Genomic DNA, 15,648 nt, shown 5'->3' with positions numbered 1-15,648 from the left:
CTATCTTATTATTATATATTTATTAATAATTATCTATCGTTCTTACCGCGCCTGCTCTGATGAGCAGCCTCTTTAATGTTCTGTATCGATCGTACAATGGTCGCACAACCGTCCTGTCCTCTTTAGATACTGGCCTGCCGAAAACATTCTCAATGTGAAGCAATGCCTTTTGCACGGCCGTTTTTTCGTCCACCAACTGATCGTAATTGAGCTCCTCCATATTATCAGGCCGATTATACTTGATCCGTTTCTCGCTAAGCTTCTTCTCCGCCTCCTTCACCATCTCCTCCATCGACGTCGTCCGAGATTTCTCATGGCTGTTGTTGTTGTTCACGGGGCTGCCCGTGCTGCTCAACCGGTTATTAGCGTTAGCCAGAAGTGCGCCTATTGGATCCTCCTTCAGTAATTTATGCTCCTTCCGCAGTTTGTTTAATTCTGTGCATAGTCTTTTGATGTCACGATTGCTCATCTTGTCGGAGTGGCTCGGTCGATAGCCAAAGTTCTCCTCGAACTCATCCTCGTATTTTTTAATCTTTTTCTTCAGGCCGTTAATGTGCTTTGTTAAATTCTTCAATCCCATGTCTGATGAATTGGGTGTACTCGGTTCCTGTATTCCTTCCTCAGAGTAAAATCTCCTGGGAAGTAGCAATGAATTTCTTGGCGAGAGCATGGCCTCCACTCGTGCATCTGCAGCTTCTTCCTGCAAAAGTTAAATAAATATGCATGATTAAGATATACAAAACAGACTTTTATTCTCAACTTGTAATAAATTATTTTACTGTTCAATGTAAATATGTAATTCTTGCGTACAATTTTCATATACAATTTTTACTATTTTAATAAAAATTCCGTTATTAAAATTGTCTTACACACACACACACACACACACACACATTCGTGTGTATGAGTACTCACGTTTCCTTCCAGGTATTGAAAGCCCCAATTGGTCAAACTAGGATTATTTATGTCCTCGTGATCGACGGTAGGTGGACGAGCTGGCGACGGTGATCTGCTCGGTCCACTGCTCAACATCTCTAGGAAACTCTGAGCTGGTGAGCCATTACGACTGTTAGGACTCGGTGACACGTTGGAAATATACATGTTTTCAGATTCCTCTTCGTTTTCCTGAGAAAAAAACAATTTTCTTCATTATGTAACAATAATTCCTGTAGACAGCACATATATATTTCAAATAATGGAATATTATTATCGTAACATTTATTAAATTCTCAGGAGACAATTATTGCAAATTTTATACATAAACATCAATTAAAAGTGAAATTTAAATATGCTAATTTAGAAAATGTTTTGTGAAATATCGATATCTATTTTAGTGGAATTTATTTTACCGGAATCTGATTTCGTAATCATTAATTTCATCGAAATTTACTTTAAATTCTTATATATGTATGTGTGTGTATTTTATCAAGTTAATAACATTATTACTCTTGATAAAAATATCGATATCGAATTTTATCGCTATGTTTACCTTGCTGGAATTCTGGTCCGTATCCGGAACTCTGTGCACGCGCCTTCTACGCGCTTGTCTCCTGCCTCTCGGGGTGATGCTTCTGCTGAAACGTTCGCTGCTCCTCAATCTTTCAGCGTCGCAGTCATATTTCTCAGTCGCTACGACCACTTCGCACGGTGACGGCACCGAAGATGATTTCTTCAAGACTGGTGAAACATTAGTCCTTTCATGAAGCGGCAATCCGCTGCATCTCTGTACGCAAATTAAAAATCCATTATCGATCAAACTCACACACACAAGTGTCATTCACAAAACATTGTTCAATTCTTGTATCAAAGATACTATTTACTCATTAAGATTGCTGCGAGTATACTTACCACACCGTGGCCCATATCTTGGCCGAGTTGCGATAAAATGTGCAAATGTTCCTGGCTGTTAAAATCTTCGTGGCTACTCACACGTCTAATCGTATCTGCAACGTCTGTAGAGCTGTCGAGGACACGCTCCTCACTGCTGCTCCTGAAACGATCAGTTCACGTATTCACAACTCTTTCTATAGAGTAAATCCACTGGAATTAAATGCTGATGAAAACAAATCGCAAACGAGTTTCTAAAACCTCTGGATTATATTCAGCAAATTTATATATTTGCTCTCGTTCGAATATTACCTCTGATTTCGAAAACATCGTTGAAACATGAAAATCGTTCGAATATTTATCTGATTATCTCTGATTTCGAAAACATTTTTCGATAATTTATTTTTGATACTTATTATAGTATACAGAGATTTCTAAAATTTATTATATAGAAAAACCGCTCGCTAACTAGATATTAAATATAAAATATTTATCTCGCCGAATGTTACGTCAATATACATAAATTCCAAATTTTAAGTTTGTCGTTACAGACTCTACATGCAAATCAATTCTTTCTTACATACATTATGCAAAGAGAATAAAATCCAAATTGTATAACATTTTGAATAATTTAGTAACGTTATCAAGGAAGATTTATATGACGCAATTTAAATTAAAATAAAAATAATAACTAAAATACTTAAAATTCAAGGGTACCTTATCAACTTCCGTTCCTTCCGTTCCGTTCGACAGCAAAATTCGCGACGTTCCTTGCGCTTACGCGGTTTCAGCGCGCAGAGCAGGGACGCGCTCTCGGAGTCCTTCGGCTCGTCTCTCGTATCCTTGCAAATCTTGCAGTCGCCGGCAGGTATCACGCCGTTCACCGTATTTTCACGGATACTGAAGCCATACCGAGAAAAAAAAGAGAAACCAGGTCAGATCGTAGAAACGAAGCGCGACGATCTTGAGGTGTCAGCCTTCGAATTTAATCGACGATTATGAGTCAGGTCGCGTAAAACGCAGTTTGCGAGCGCGGACAACCGGGTGGAAAACCGAGCGAAACGCCGATCAGCATTAATGCACGCACAGCGGGATCTCGAATACGAAAAAAATTCGGCGTAGCATTATTCCCACGGCGGCTTAGATGACATAATGAATCACACCTGCTCGATTATCAGCGTGTGTCGGCTTCTCCGTCTGGGCGGGTACATTACATAAGGTTTCTGTTGTTCTTTCAGAGCACGGCACTCAGAGCTACGTCAGCCGGACCAAGTAATTCATCGCATCTGTCGTATGGAGACGTAAACGCGCAAATGACGAGCGTAACGAGAAACAAGGCACGAGGAAATGCGCCGTTACGGGTTACAAGATGATCATCAAGCGATGAAACACAGGAAATAATACGAGGCACGTACGCTGCTTAGGATAACACGGCAGGTGAGTCCGTTTGTCTCGTATTCGAGCGAGAGACTGTAAGTAATTGCAGCAAAGAACGGCTCCGAGTGTCGAGACCTAATGAAGAAGAGCTATTGTCGCGGGTTCTCTTATCACTCCGAAATTTCTAAACTGGATTCAACCGGCTGTGTATATTCGCGTGCGGGGAAAAGATATCTCGCACGTACCTCCCTCGTGGTATCGCTACATAATAACGCGATATCGCGCAGTGTGTAATTGCAGTTCCGAGCGCGCAGGGAGCAATTTCGTCGAAGGATAATCGTTTCTTCGACGATGGAATAGACAAGAAGACGCGAGCGACTAATTACGTGTTATTACATTACAATGCGCCGACAAACAGCAATGAAATATTTACTTCATGCTTCACAAGTATGATATGAAGTAATTGATTCTAATGTGACGCTGCAAGTCGTCTAAAGCTTCGTAGAAATCGAATATCGAAATTTGATTATTTCGCATAATTCTCCGTTCCTCATAAATTTTCCTTTCTATTCGCGTGCTCAAGTTAATCTTTCAGTGATCCTTAAATAATTTATTATATTAGACAGAATTCTATCAACACATACATATTCCATTCTTAATATATAGATGTGAAAATAGATATGAATATAGATATGAAAGTTGGCTAATTGCGATGAAGATTTTGCGAATGCGCTTTTTGTTAAGGCGGCGTTAAGGCGGCGTTAAGGCGGTATAGGTGGCTTCCAATAGGCAACGCTTATTCATGCTTAAGAACATCCAAAGTGATATTTACTGCAACACTTAACATCGCGATAAAATCTATTATGAAGCGTGCACAATAGTCAACGGGAAAAGGAAATCCTCCTCAGACATCTCCTCGGACTTGATTTCCTCAATTAGAAGCGGCGAGACTAGTCGTCGCATGTTTGTATTAGACTCTAAATATAACTCTTCGAGTATACATATTATCTACTACATGCAGTACCTATCAAGCATTGGGAAAATTCCAGTGAGGCCGCTACACGTTGTTGCTGACCACTGCACCGTGTTTTCTACGGTCGCAGACCGTGCGGAAAGTTAATCGCAGGAATAGCAACGCGATGCGAACCAATTACGCGCCCTCACCAGTAACGCGGCGTTAATTGCCGGACCATCAATTCTTAATGAGGCGCGCTCAATTCAGCGACCGTGATCGCAAATGTTACCGATAGCCTGGACATTTGCAGAAACACAAATACCCGAATAAATAGCATATCGTTACAGAGCGACAACTATTGTATACCACATCTCGGTAGCAATGTTGATTACATTGTTAACAATATTTACGAAATTGTGAAAATAATTTAGAGTTAACTAGTTTAGAGTTAAATCGGCGGAGAAATCGGCCAATATCGTTTGAATGGAGATTAGTGTACTAACAGAGAGCTTCGCGCTTTCACTCTATACGCAATATTAGAAATTATACGAGCTAATTATGTCGTCATCATACTCCTTTTAGCGACAACATCCGGACGAAAAATTCCGATGGTTGCGCTTTTTATCTTGCGTTCCCGATAAGCTCTTCCGATCTTTCGGTCACATCGAAACAGGTTCTTTACTTTCCTTTGAACAGGATACACTGGCGATTGATCAGTAGATCGTGGCACGATTCACGCACGGTATTCTTCCGATCATGAAGATGGATGAGTGGGTGATCACGAAAGTGCGTGATAAAACGGAGCACTTCGCACGCAGAAGCGCAGGCTTATTAAGCAGTAGTCAATATGCCACAACGATGATGATGATGATGCATCGTCACGTGGACAGATCTAATAAATTCCCGACCGGTCTCGCACGAGACATAATTCAATTAATTCGTCGGCGGACAGCTAGAGACTACGCTTGTAAACTTTGTTCCGCGTAGATTAATGTCAATTAACATAAATGGTAACGCGTGATGGCCGTTTACTGGGTGGATTCAGGGTATCTTCTAGAACAATTTCCATACAATTTATCCGTAGCATGCTCTCGTTTACCTCCAAACGAGTAACGCACATCGATCCCTGTTTCAAATTTATGACAAAATTATCAAAATCTACTTTGTATAATCATAAGCATTAAGAAATTGAATAGAATTGCCGCATAAATGACGGATCTGCCAAAATTCCGCAATATTTTATATGATTTCATCTAATAAATTTTATTACATTAATATATATATATTTCTATGATGTTTATATTGCTGCTTCAAGATTATTACGCGTCAAGAGACTGTCATATACACCAAACAAATCAAACTTGTTCGCGAGGTCCATGATGCAGTCTCTAAAAATAAGTGGTGAGCACTTCTCGTGTTAGCGATTGTCACTGTCTACTTTTTGCATAAGAATTTTTCGACGTGAGCGATATTCAGGTGCATAGTAAGCAAGAGTGCGAGCGTCACTCAATTTGGCGATACTCGCATAGCACGGTTAATAAATTTCGATTAAGGGCAACGTGGAAACCTACTCCCCGCACACTTTTGTGTGCGTGTTCTACCGAGGCTCGGCTCTTTCACAAATTACGGCAGATTTATTGCGTCGACAAGATGAGACGACGTAACGCACGATTAAATACACTTTTAACGCGCCGTCGTGTGAACAAGAGATTTTGCTGACATTGTAATTTCGCAAAAAATAAAATTGCATTTAATGCTGATGAATATATTAGAATTTTAATGAGCAATTATTGCAATTCATTGTAACGTGCTGCGACGTCGAGAATTAAATGTCCAAAGTGCTCAATGAATCCTGTTTGCGTTATTTCACCTCCGGCTTTCCCGTAATCGTCCTCGATAAATCCGCGCTGATAAATCTGCGTGTTTCGGAGCGGATCGCGCGGAAATAACATAAATAATATTAATCAATTCATTACAACTCACGGGTACGCGAGTCCTCCGCTGTCGCGCATCGTGCTCATGTAATCGCGAGCACCAACTTTCTTTTCCAACGACGAGGTACAACCGGCGGACGAGCGAAAATGAGTCTTGCGATGATTCGATGAAACATTTATGGTCGCCTGCACGTGAGACTGCACACAGGATGAGAGACAGACGGGCAGACAGAGGTGGAGAGGAGGGAACCGACCGAGAGATGCACAAGTGCGATGCTGATGATCCAATCACAACTATGTACGATCACGGTGAATGATGTGCACGATGATCGATGTGTGTATGCTCTGTGTAGCTGTGTACTTTATCGCTTTCCCCAGGAAGAATACACGAAGGAAATTGTTCTTTTTCCGTCCGTCAAGAGTCCATCGCCAACTACCGCACACTGTAGAGAGAGAGAGATAGAGAGGGTAAGACACCGTCTGCATGACGCTCGATATTATCACGCGATTACATCTGGTCATTAGTGGTATTCCGTCAATTATGTTTGCGAATATTGGTGTAGAGTAGTTCGCTGCTGAGCTAACAATTGCCAATGAATTCTAACTGTTGCAGATCAAAGAGATGGTCGGATTGAAACGAGATAGAATTAAAGACTTCAGAGAAAATGATGACCTGACTCGAAGTTCCTGCATTGGAAGAAATCGCGTTTGCCAAGATCAGCATTGTAAAATTTATGTTGTAAAAAATACATAACAGTATCTACACGTGGTATGTAAGAGTGAAGAGGTGTACATGTTATTTTCTTTCCACGTGCGTATCATTTCAAGAGACATTTTGCGTTTTTACCGCGCCAAAACATGAACGTCACAAATCGTTTTATTTGTACATAATCAAGAGTCAGGCGAGTAACGCAGACGGAAACTACTCTCGACCACTTTGTGTACTGCGACTCGTCAATTATCGGCGATAACTGACGATGTTGCAATAATATCGATTATGTGGACGTTGCACCCGTGAGCGTTCGCGTTGTGAGAACAGTATCCGGAGATGGAAAACTGTTTTCCCTTACGAGACTCAAGAAGACAGATATATTTATCTGCAGTTTCCAATTCTTGATGGTAACAGACGAATGAAATTACAAAGGAAACATCTCGCGGAAATCTCATTATTATTTTAGTTTCCAGAGCAAATCCTGGAGGAAATATCGCTTGAGGGAAACGCAGTTCAGAATATAGCGCTCCACTGGTGTTCTGGGACTTTCGCTCATCAAGATGATTCTGATTCAATTTTCAACCAATTCTATTCTATGTATAGACATACCAATTAATGTACGCGAGCATTCATTAGTATCTGTTATCTTAATTTCAGGTAACGCTCAACACTCACGGGAGGTTCAAGCACTATTGACCAATCTATCCGATCGAGCCCGCGATTTAATTAATGATTAAAGTGCACCGCGATTCGGCCCAATTGCTCGGATTACTTAATACGGTCTTGCACACAGACCGGACAGAGAAAATTCGGTTAACTAGGGTTACCGCTCCCGAGGGAGCGATTTATAGTCGCGAGTGAACTCCGCCAGTTTCTTAGGTAACAATCTTCGACTTGTGCGCCAATTACGACAGGCGATTAATTAGAAGCAGGTCGCGATGCGTGTCACGAGACGGTGCAGGTCGCGCGCGGGCTCTTATCGGTGTATAAGTGCATTTCTAATCATAGTGCTCTTTACCCCGGCTTCAGAAAGATGAGAAGAGAGGAGAGGAGAGGAGAGCGCGCACACGTCGAGGATGATTTTCGCGTTTGGCGCTTTCACGTTTGTTCATGGACACGCCGTTGGGCGGTATTCACAATTTCTTGTTCATGCACCCGCGATGCTGGCGGAAAACTGACTGCGCCGTCCGGCCGCTTGGACCCTCGTCTATATCCGCTCGCGCGTATCGCAGCGTGCATGCACGTGACAGAATCACACACAGCACAGTTCCGTGCACGCGGTTCTTCCTCTGTGTTACAACATATTATGCGTGATTTACAATCTCAGAATCGTTTTGTTTTGGAGACAAGAAGTTTAGAAGAAGGAGATAAGTTGTTTAAATTTATTAGATACTATCTAAGCTGGTTTCTTTTTTGATATTATATAATACATGTAATATACGCGGCACTCTGATATTTCCAATTATTTTAATATAATTAAGAATTGTGTGTTATCTCTATATGTTTGTTATAACTTCGACAAATTCAAAAATTCATTATTCTGCTTACATAAGCAGACAATATAATTTAAGAACTTTATTATACCGTCATTCATTATTCATTTCATTACTTTAGCTTAAAGATAATAATTCAAATATGTCTATTTTATATTTTTGTTTGTGCGGAAATTCCTGAATTTATTATTCAAGCTTAATAAATGCAAAAGAGTCTATTTGTCTTTTCAAGATTATCTTTCGGTTTAATAAAGACTTTGGAGTCAGTTTACTAAAGAAAATGATGGCGGATCAAATGGAAATCTCGCGAAAAACACAGTGCTCTTTTCGGCAGTCACGTCGCTGAATTATGTATGGGATTCTTTCGGTCGCGAGCCGCAGTTATAATGAAGTTTACGATGAATCGTAAATTGCAAAGAAAACCGGCGTCTTTCTTTTTGCAGTCGGTTGACAAGCCGAGTCATGGTGGTTTTCTACACACGACTGTATATGTGTGTATGCCTATGCATGTATGTGCGTGTGAGGAAGCCACACATGTCTCGAAACCGGTTTTTGAAGCTCGTTCCTGACTGCCGTAAACTTTACAACCAAAAGAAAGCAAGCCTCGATGCACTATCTTCTGTGTTGCGACCAAGAAGCTTGAAGCTTAGGTAATGTAGACGTATGTGCACTTTTTAAGCTTCTCAATGTTAGAAAATTTAATTTTCTATCGACCGATTACGTAAAAAGTGCTGAAGATAAACAGAATGAACTCTATAATGCTATTATTAGAAATAGAAATTAAAACTGAATTAGAATTAAATGGTCAAACTAAAATTATTACTACGCTTAGATTTAATAGGTAAGAAAAATAGAATTCATTAAAATACAAATACCGAATATATAATTACATTATTTCATGCAGATTTTATCATTAATATTTTATTGTGTATGTCTATTTCTAAAGTTTGCACACGTTAAAGATTTATAAACATATAACGCATAATTTTTATTTAATGGCTTGCTTGAGGAATTTTTAAGTGAAGGAAATCTATTCGGTATGCAAATTAAAATATTTATTCTATATTACGCAAGACGGCTATCAATCGGATCATTTCACATCAATCAATACGTCAGTCAGAACAATACGCCAACTATTATTTATTTGCAATCAGTCAATCAAACATAATTCTCGATTGGGAAACAATAGGCTTGTATGAAAAATAAATTACGAAAATATTCGTGAAAATATAGGACTACGTCGAGCTCTTCGATTAAATCACCTTGCAAAGTTACACTATGTGAACGAACGTTCGTGCGAAGAAAAGGACGATGCAACTACAAGTTCCTGTCGATTTCATAAATCTTACAAGTTAAAAACGAAGAGAGCAAAGAGAGCTCATTTGCATCAGTCGTCTGTGAATATGTGAGTCAATCTGTGTATTCAATTGTCTATGACTGTTGTCCAATAGCGGATTTTGATTATATTTATGAACATGCATTTTTGTTAGTCAGCAATATTTCCAATATGAATTTTTAATGGCACAAGTCGCAAAAGATGAAGATATAAAAAGCGCAGGAAAATTGAGCGGACGTTACAATTGAAATGAATAAATAATTTGTTGTGTCTGGAGAACCAATCCTCTAGATGATTTCTTCATTTCGACAAAAATTCAAAATTATGTATGTAAATGTATGTCAATGTATGTAAATTCACAAAAATGTGACATTAAATTGATAGCATGAAACTTTGACAGAAAGAAGGAAAGTTTATAAAACTAAGATTGGATATCTCTCTCTGTTAAGAAATTTCTTTAGAAACTGAAAATGTCAATTGAAAGTGTTTGTTTGAAAAAGTTATCACAATCGTACGTTAACATCGTTCAATGGCTTTCCTGAAGTCTGAATGTCTGAATGTTTATTATTGTCTACGTCACGTCTATTGCAAATGCCGATAAACTGTTCAAATAGTGATTGAAGCTAACATTCTTGCAATTAATCGAATAAAATGCAGTCTGTCATGTTCGATTGCGATAAGCATGACATTTCTGGCACATAAGATTATTTGATTTAAACGTGTACTCTTGAGCTATTGCATTCCGCTCTTCGCAGAGTGTATTGTTCCAATTGAAGTCATAAATATATCGAAATCGATCATTATAAATTCATCGTTTCTCGCGCTTCCCAAAGAGGTACCAAATTTGCTCGGAATCAATATATCGCAAAAGTTACCGGAAGGACGATAGCTTGTCTTAATGGCGCGGCGCCCGGTTTAGCTCGTTTATGTGGCGTATACACGACATGCACGCAACATGATTCGTAATAGAGTAGTGTTCGCTGTTTCGAATGCGATCATTATGTCTGTATGTTTCGCGATCGCGCGCATTCGGTACCCTTGACGTCAACGGCTCTATTTTCGGTCGTTGTCGGCGTACATTTAACGCCGGGCGTGCGTAAAATTCATGACGACGAACACGAGCGGACTGTGTTCATAACTAAATTGTATTTCATGGGAGTTTCGTCGTCTCAAGAGTCTTCCCTTAAATCATGTAATAACAATTTCCTATACCAAAAAAATATTATCTCTTTGACTGCATCAAGGCAAATTAAATCGGCGTAATCGATTACATAATAATAGAAATTATTTGTTATGTAACATAATCAAATTTTTATATCACATACATATCTGTAAAAAAGAAAAAGAAAATACTTTTACTACATGTATTGTCCGGTGCATTCCTAAGTTGGAAAAACGCAGAAGCAAAAAATTATTAAAAGAAATATTATTAGTTATTATTTCCCTTTTATCATTTCCAACGCGATATGCGATATGCAGTAAAACGGAAACTATAAATTCGCGGCTAATAAAAAGCTTCGCTGATGAAAAAGAAGAAGCATGCCGTGTTTGTTGCTATAAAACTTCAAAAGACTCATTCGTGTGTATAGTGCATATGAGTCACGCATTAACATAAAACGAATTATTTTTCCAAGCCACGTTTCAAAACGTTAACATATCATCAACAAGATGCCAAAAAAAGTTTACGTTATAATTGTATGATTTATGATTGCGCATGCTGTCTTTATACATTAATTTCCGATTTGAAGAAAGAGAGAGAGAAATTATTATTAGAATTATTTTTATAAGTAAACATAATCATGAGAATGTTATCAAAAGTAATGAAATCTATCTCTCTTTTTTTATACAACATTCATAAAATGGAAATTGCATATGAAAGAAATAGAACATGTGCCAGGATCAAATGGCGCATTTTATTTTTTGATCTCTCAAAATTTTTCTCTTCGTGTGTCTGTTCAAACAGTGATTAACAAAATGACCAGGGAATTTTCGCTTGAACGTGCAACATAGTTATCCTGACGCGATAAAAAATTACGAGCGGGATCCCGGGCGTTTAGCAGCGAGTTACGACGTGGTTAACGTAATCGGTCGGTGCCCAAGTTCTCGCAAGTTGTGGTTGGAATTGTCGATTTTCTTGAGTCCAAACAAACTTTGTGTGCTCGAGAGAGAAACAGTATTGAATAATTTGTATAAAAATACCTCACGGAACGACAGTTCATATATATATATATATATGCAATTAGGATCGTCCAGTTTCCAACAGATCTCACAAATATCATTTTAAAATTTTACAAAATGTTAAATTCATTGTCAGAAGGAAGAACTATAGATATTGTTTACATGATGACTGCGACACTGTTGATGTTCGTAAATTTCCATACCTGATTCGTATCATCAATTACTCAAGCTCTATCGAATTGTAAAGGCGCACGAGAACTGCACTATTTTCGTCGCTAGACGCGCGTCTTGCGTCTCAAAATCTGCTCCTTTCGAGCGGATGTTTTCTCGCACGCCGCAGACTGTTCGTGCCAGATTTTGTTGAAGTCTGACGAAATCTATTAGGAAACGTTACGTCATTCTGGACTGTTGCCTGCGACGAAGGATGATGGACGGACGAAGACGATGCACAATCTTATACATTGACTCATCGCGTGTTTTGCTTTTTATAGCAAGAAGTTGTTTTCTTTCTAAAGAAGGAGACTTACGACATAATGAAAGAAATAACAGATAGAACATCAAGTCAGAAAAAAATGAGATCCAATTGATATTAATGAGAAACGAGATTGTTTGCTTATATCCTCCCTTGAATTTCGATTTCTGCCGTTGCGTAACGCGGTAAATATTAATACCATCAATTATTTTTTCTCAGTTTGTCGATGTAATATTGCGAGACGTTCGAATTTCGGGACGTTCCATTGTGACATTTCGATTGGAATTTTCCTACGGCCAGACCGGACACGAAGGCGAAACCTTTCTTTTCTTTGCTTTTTCAGGCCACATCATCATCCCATTCAGGGTAAACCAGAAGTAGGCGTGTATCCCAAGGCCGACGAGAGTGTGTACGCGTGGACCCATTGTGATTCATACGATCGAAAGAGAGAAACATGATTAAAAATCGTGAAAGAGAAACAGAAGGACCGGCCGATAGCAGGTCTAACTTCCTTGCCGATGTAATCATTTAGAGAGACGATAATAGCGTTCCAGCATTTCGTTTCCCTTACTCGGAATTTTCACGTGAAAATAAATTCAAACGGGACAGCACTAAATGAGTTTGACCGTGGGTTTACAAATAAAAAAGCTAAAAAAGAGAGAGAAAAATAAGAATTTCGTCGTGAAGATAAAGATAACAGAAATTATAACAATAGAAATGATTCTTACGTGGAAATTAAATTGTTTGGAAAATTTGTAATAATTATGATCATTGCACAACATTTTCGCAGATATTATATTTAATTTAATAAAAAAGAATTCAAAGAGTTTTTTAAATTTCAGTCTCGCGGATCGAAATATTAAGAACTAAATTTCACAGACAACTTATCTGTCAAATCGTTCACTATTGACTCACATATTCACATTTATTATCACTTATTATTTGCATAGATTTTTTATCTATAATAATATAGAACATTTGCGGAAATTATCAGCGAGATAAACTCGATCGTTAAACTTCATATATTATATCATATACTCCGTAAGTATGCGGAGTTAGAATGATGGCTATTCACGTGTCGCTACTATAATTAGCGATTCGTGATCTATTTTAGACCTACATACGCGCGCTGTGTATGTTACGGAAATGCCGACGTCAATTAGCGATTGACTGATTAGGCTCTCTATGATCACGAGACACGAAAAAGCGTTATCGCTTCGATCCGGTAAATTATGAGCGTCATCATAATACATCGCGTTCTGCGAATGATGTAATTTAATATCAAGACAATGTTATGTCCCTACGCGATAACCTTGCGATTAGCAATCGTGCTAATAAAAACATTCTCATTCTTGTGTTCCCTTGTGTTCTCTTGCGAAGATATTATCTTATCAGCGATACAGTGTGTGTATTATTCTTCCGGATAATCTCTTTTTTTTTCTCTTTCTATAACACTCTTGCTTCCCTTTTTCTCTATTGTATATAGTTGTGTAATCCATCTTGTAATAATCGATTGTTTAACGGCTAATTAAAATTAATTGATAAAATGTATTCAAAAGTTGTATTCATGTTTTCTCCTCTCTGTAAGAAATCTTGGGATTTTTAATTGTATATATATTCTAACGTTGATACATTTTCGAGATTTTTTTATTTATAGCATAGATACGCATACTATTTTTATACCAGTTGTTATGTCTTGCGTTTCAAGAACGCGTATTTTCAAAAGATTTTAAAATACAAGGGAAAAATAATATTTGATCTCAAAGAAGATCCGCAAATACCGAATCATCATTTATTCAATAAAATTGAAAAGAATAATCTAACATACATAAAATATGCATATATATAAAGAAGAAAGATGTAAATAACATGAAATTAAATAACGATATCGTTTAATAACTAATTCTTTAAATTTTAAGAATAATTTTCCTAAGAATCTCGAAATGAAAAAAAAAACGTAAAGAATATGCAATATCGTGAAAATTTTACTGTCAATACATTTCGTCTTCAAAAGTGGAATTATTTACTTTGGATTCGGTGAGAATGAGATATTTCGAGTTCTGCGACAAAAAGGCGAAAAACACGCGTGTCGTAAAACGACAGATTAACAACAAGGTGACGTGCACTCGTTTTCGGCCGTGACGCATGTCCCGTAGCTCGTCAAAACCAGAAAGCAGCAGTTTCGGATGAAGGTTCCCTGGCAGACTCTTTGCCTGCAGAGGCAGCCTCTCGTTGTCTTCCCTCATATCAGTCGACGCCTTATCGATTCGTGTCAACATAGAATCAGCGTCTCGCTCCCGCGAACCCCGCTCTATTTCCGGACTGTAGGAGCTATTTCTATCGAACTTTGCGTGATCAGCTAGTTCACGGTAATCATCGAGAGTCTAGCACGATTTTATCGAACGCGATGTACTTGCGTCCTTGTGACCTTTTGCCATCGACCTTTTTGCTATCTTATAACAGTCTGTCAAGAGAGATCGGTTACAGAAATGGCAATAATCTTTTATTCCGAACGATCCATTCGCCTTATCGTACTCGTATGGGAAATCTGCCGCTTTTCCATGCTGGAAGAATTATCTCCGAGCGAAGAAAAAGCGAGTAATGTAAAATGTAAAAAAAATTTTCTCTAGAGAACGTGTTTAACCACGGTGCTGGAATAGAAAGACGCCGCGCAGCTTTGTGGAAGAGCCGGTGCAGAATTACGACGTGGAATGTGGCCGGAGACCGTCTATGCTTAAAATGAAGTCCTGGTCAACTGCCAGGATCATATTCAGAGAGCCGTGCGTGGAAAAGAGACAGAGAAAGAGGAAGATTCCACCGGCCGACCTTTCTCGCGCTGAAGAAAATTGCGCAGTTCTCTCTACGACGATATTAATCCTAAAGTACCAGAAGTAGATCTTAGCTTTTAATATTGAAATCTTATATCCAACAAATAGTTTGTTTGATTATTACTTTCTTAATAATTTTCTCAAAAAAGAAATTATCTTAAACAGATTTTAAATTCAAACAAAACGAGAGAAAAATCAAGGGATGCATTAAACGCGTGGAATAGTCCATTTTTCCATATTGTTATGAATAATGTTTGTGTATATTACGTAAGATCGGTAAGAGCTACTTAAAATTTCCAGATGTACGATTAGATTAGATCCGATATCGTGAAGTGATGTGCAATCTCGCAAAGCTTTGTCGCACGCGAAGGTTTTCGACAACTATTTTTCAATTAATATCACTCATTCGATATGTTTCTTACCTATTTGTTAATTGTTATTATCTACTTATCGACTTTATAATTATCACTTATTATAAATCTTATCACCATGTTTTTAGATGTATGTAACTACGCAACAAACTCTTCGCGAGCAGA

The 15,648-nt window shown here is 38.3% G+C and overlaps 2 protein-coding genes across 4 annotated transcripts in view; one reads left to right on the top strand and one right to left on the bottom strand.

The window, feature by feature from the left end:
- LOC105275511 (protein FAM13B) overlaps nucleotides 1–15,648 on the bottom strand; it is a 35,345-nt gene that overhangs the window by 4,450 nt on the left and 15,247 nt on the right. For all 3 annotated transcript variants that reach the window (XM_020030400.2, XM_011332406.3, XM_020030401.2), the window contains exons 6-10: nucleotides 2,545–2,727; nucleotides 1,849–1,990; nucleotides 1,490–1,723; nucleotides 916–1,125; nucleotides 47–700 (exon numbers count right to left, since the gene is read on the bottom strand). In XM_020030400.2, coding sequence (XP_019885959.1) covers nucleotides 47–700; nucleotides 916–1,125; nucleotides 1,490–1,723; nucleotides 1,849–1,990; nucleotides 2,545–2,727 — 1,423 coding nt within the window. The remainder of the gene's footprint in view (nucleotides 1–46; nucleotides 701–915; nucleotides 1,126–1,489; nucleotides 1,724–1,848; nucleotides 1,991–2,544; nucleotides 2,728–15,648) is intronic.
- Nucleotides 6,179–6,877, top strand: LOC105275510. Its single transcript, XM_026971679.1, has 2 exons — nucleotides 6,179–6,561; nucleotides 6,707–6,877. Exons 1-2 carry the CDS (start codon nucleotides 6,367–6,369, stop codon nucleotides 6,845–6,847), a joined length of 336 nt encoding a protein of 111 aa, XP_026827480.1. The 5' UTR covers nucleotides 6,179–6,366; the 3' UTR covers nucleotides 6,848–6,877.

Source organism: Ooceraea biroi, chromosome 8 (genome assembly GCF_003672135.1).
Source record: "Ooceraea biroi isolate clonal line C1 chromosome 8, Obir_v5.4, whole genome shotgun sequence".
Classification (NCBI taxonomy): domain Eukaryota; kingdom Metazoa; phylum Arthropoda; class Insecta; order Hymenoptera; family Formicidae; genus Ooceraea; species Ooceraea biroi.
Note: the sequence above shows the minus strand (reverse complement) of the source record. Positions and strands in the feature narration are given on the sequence as shown.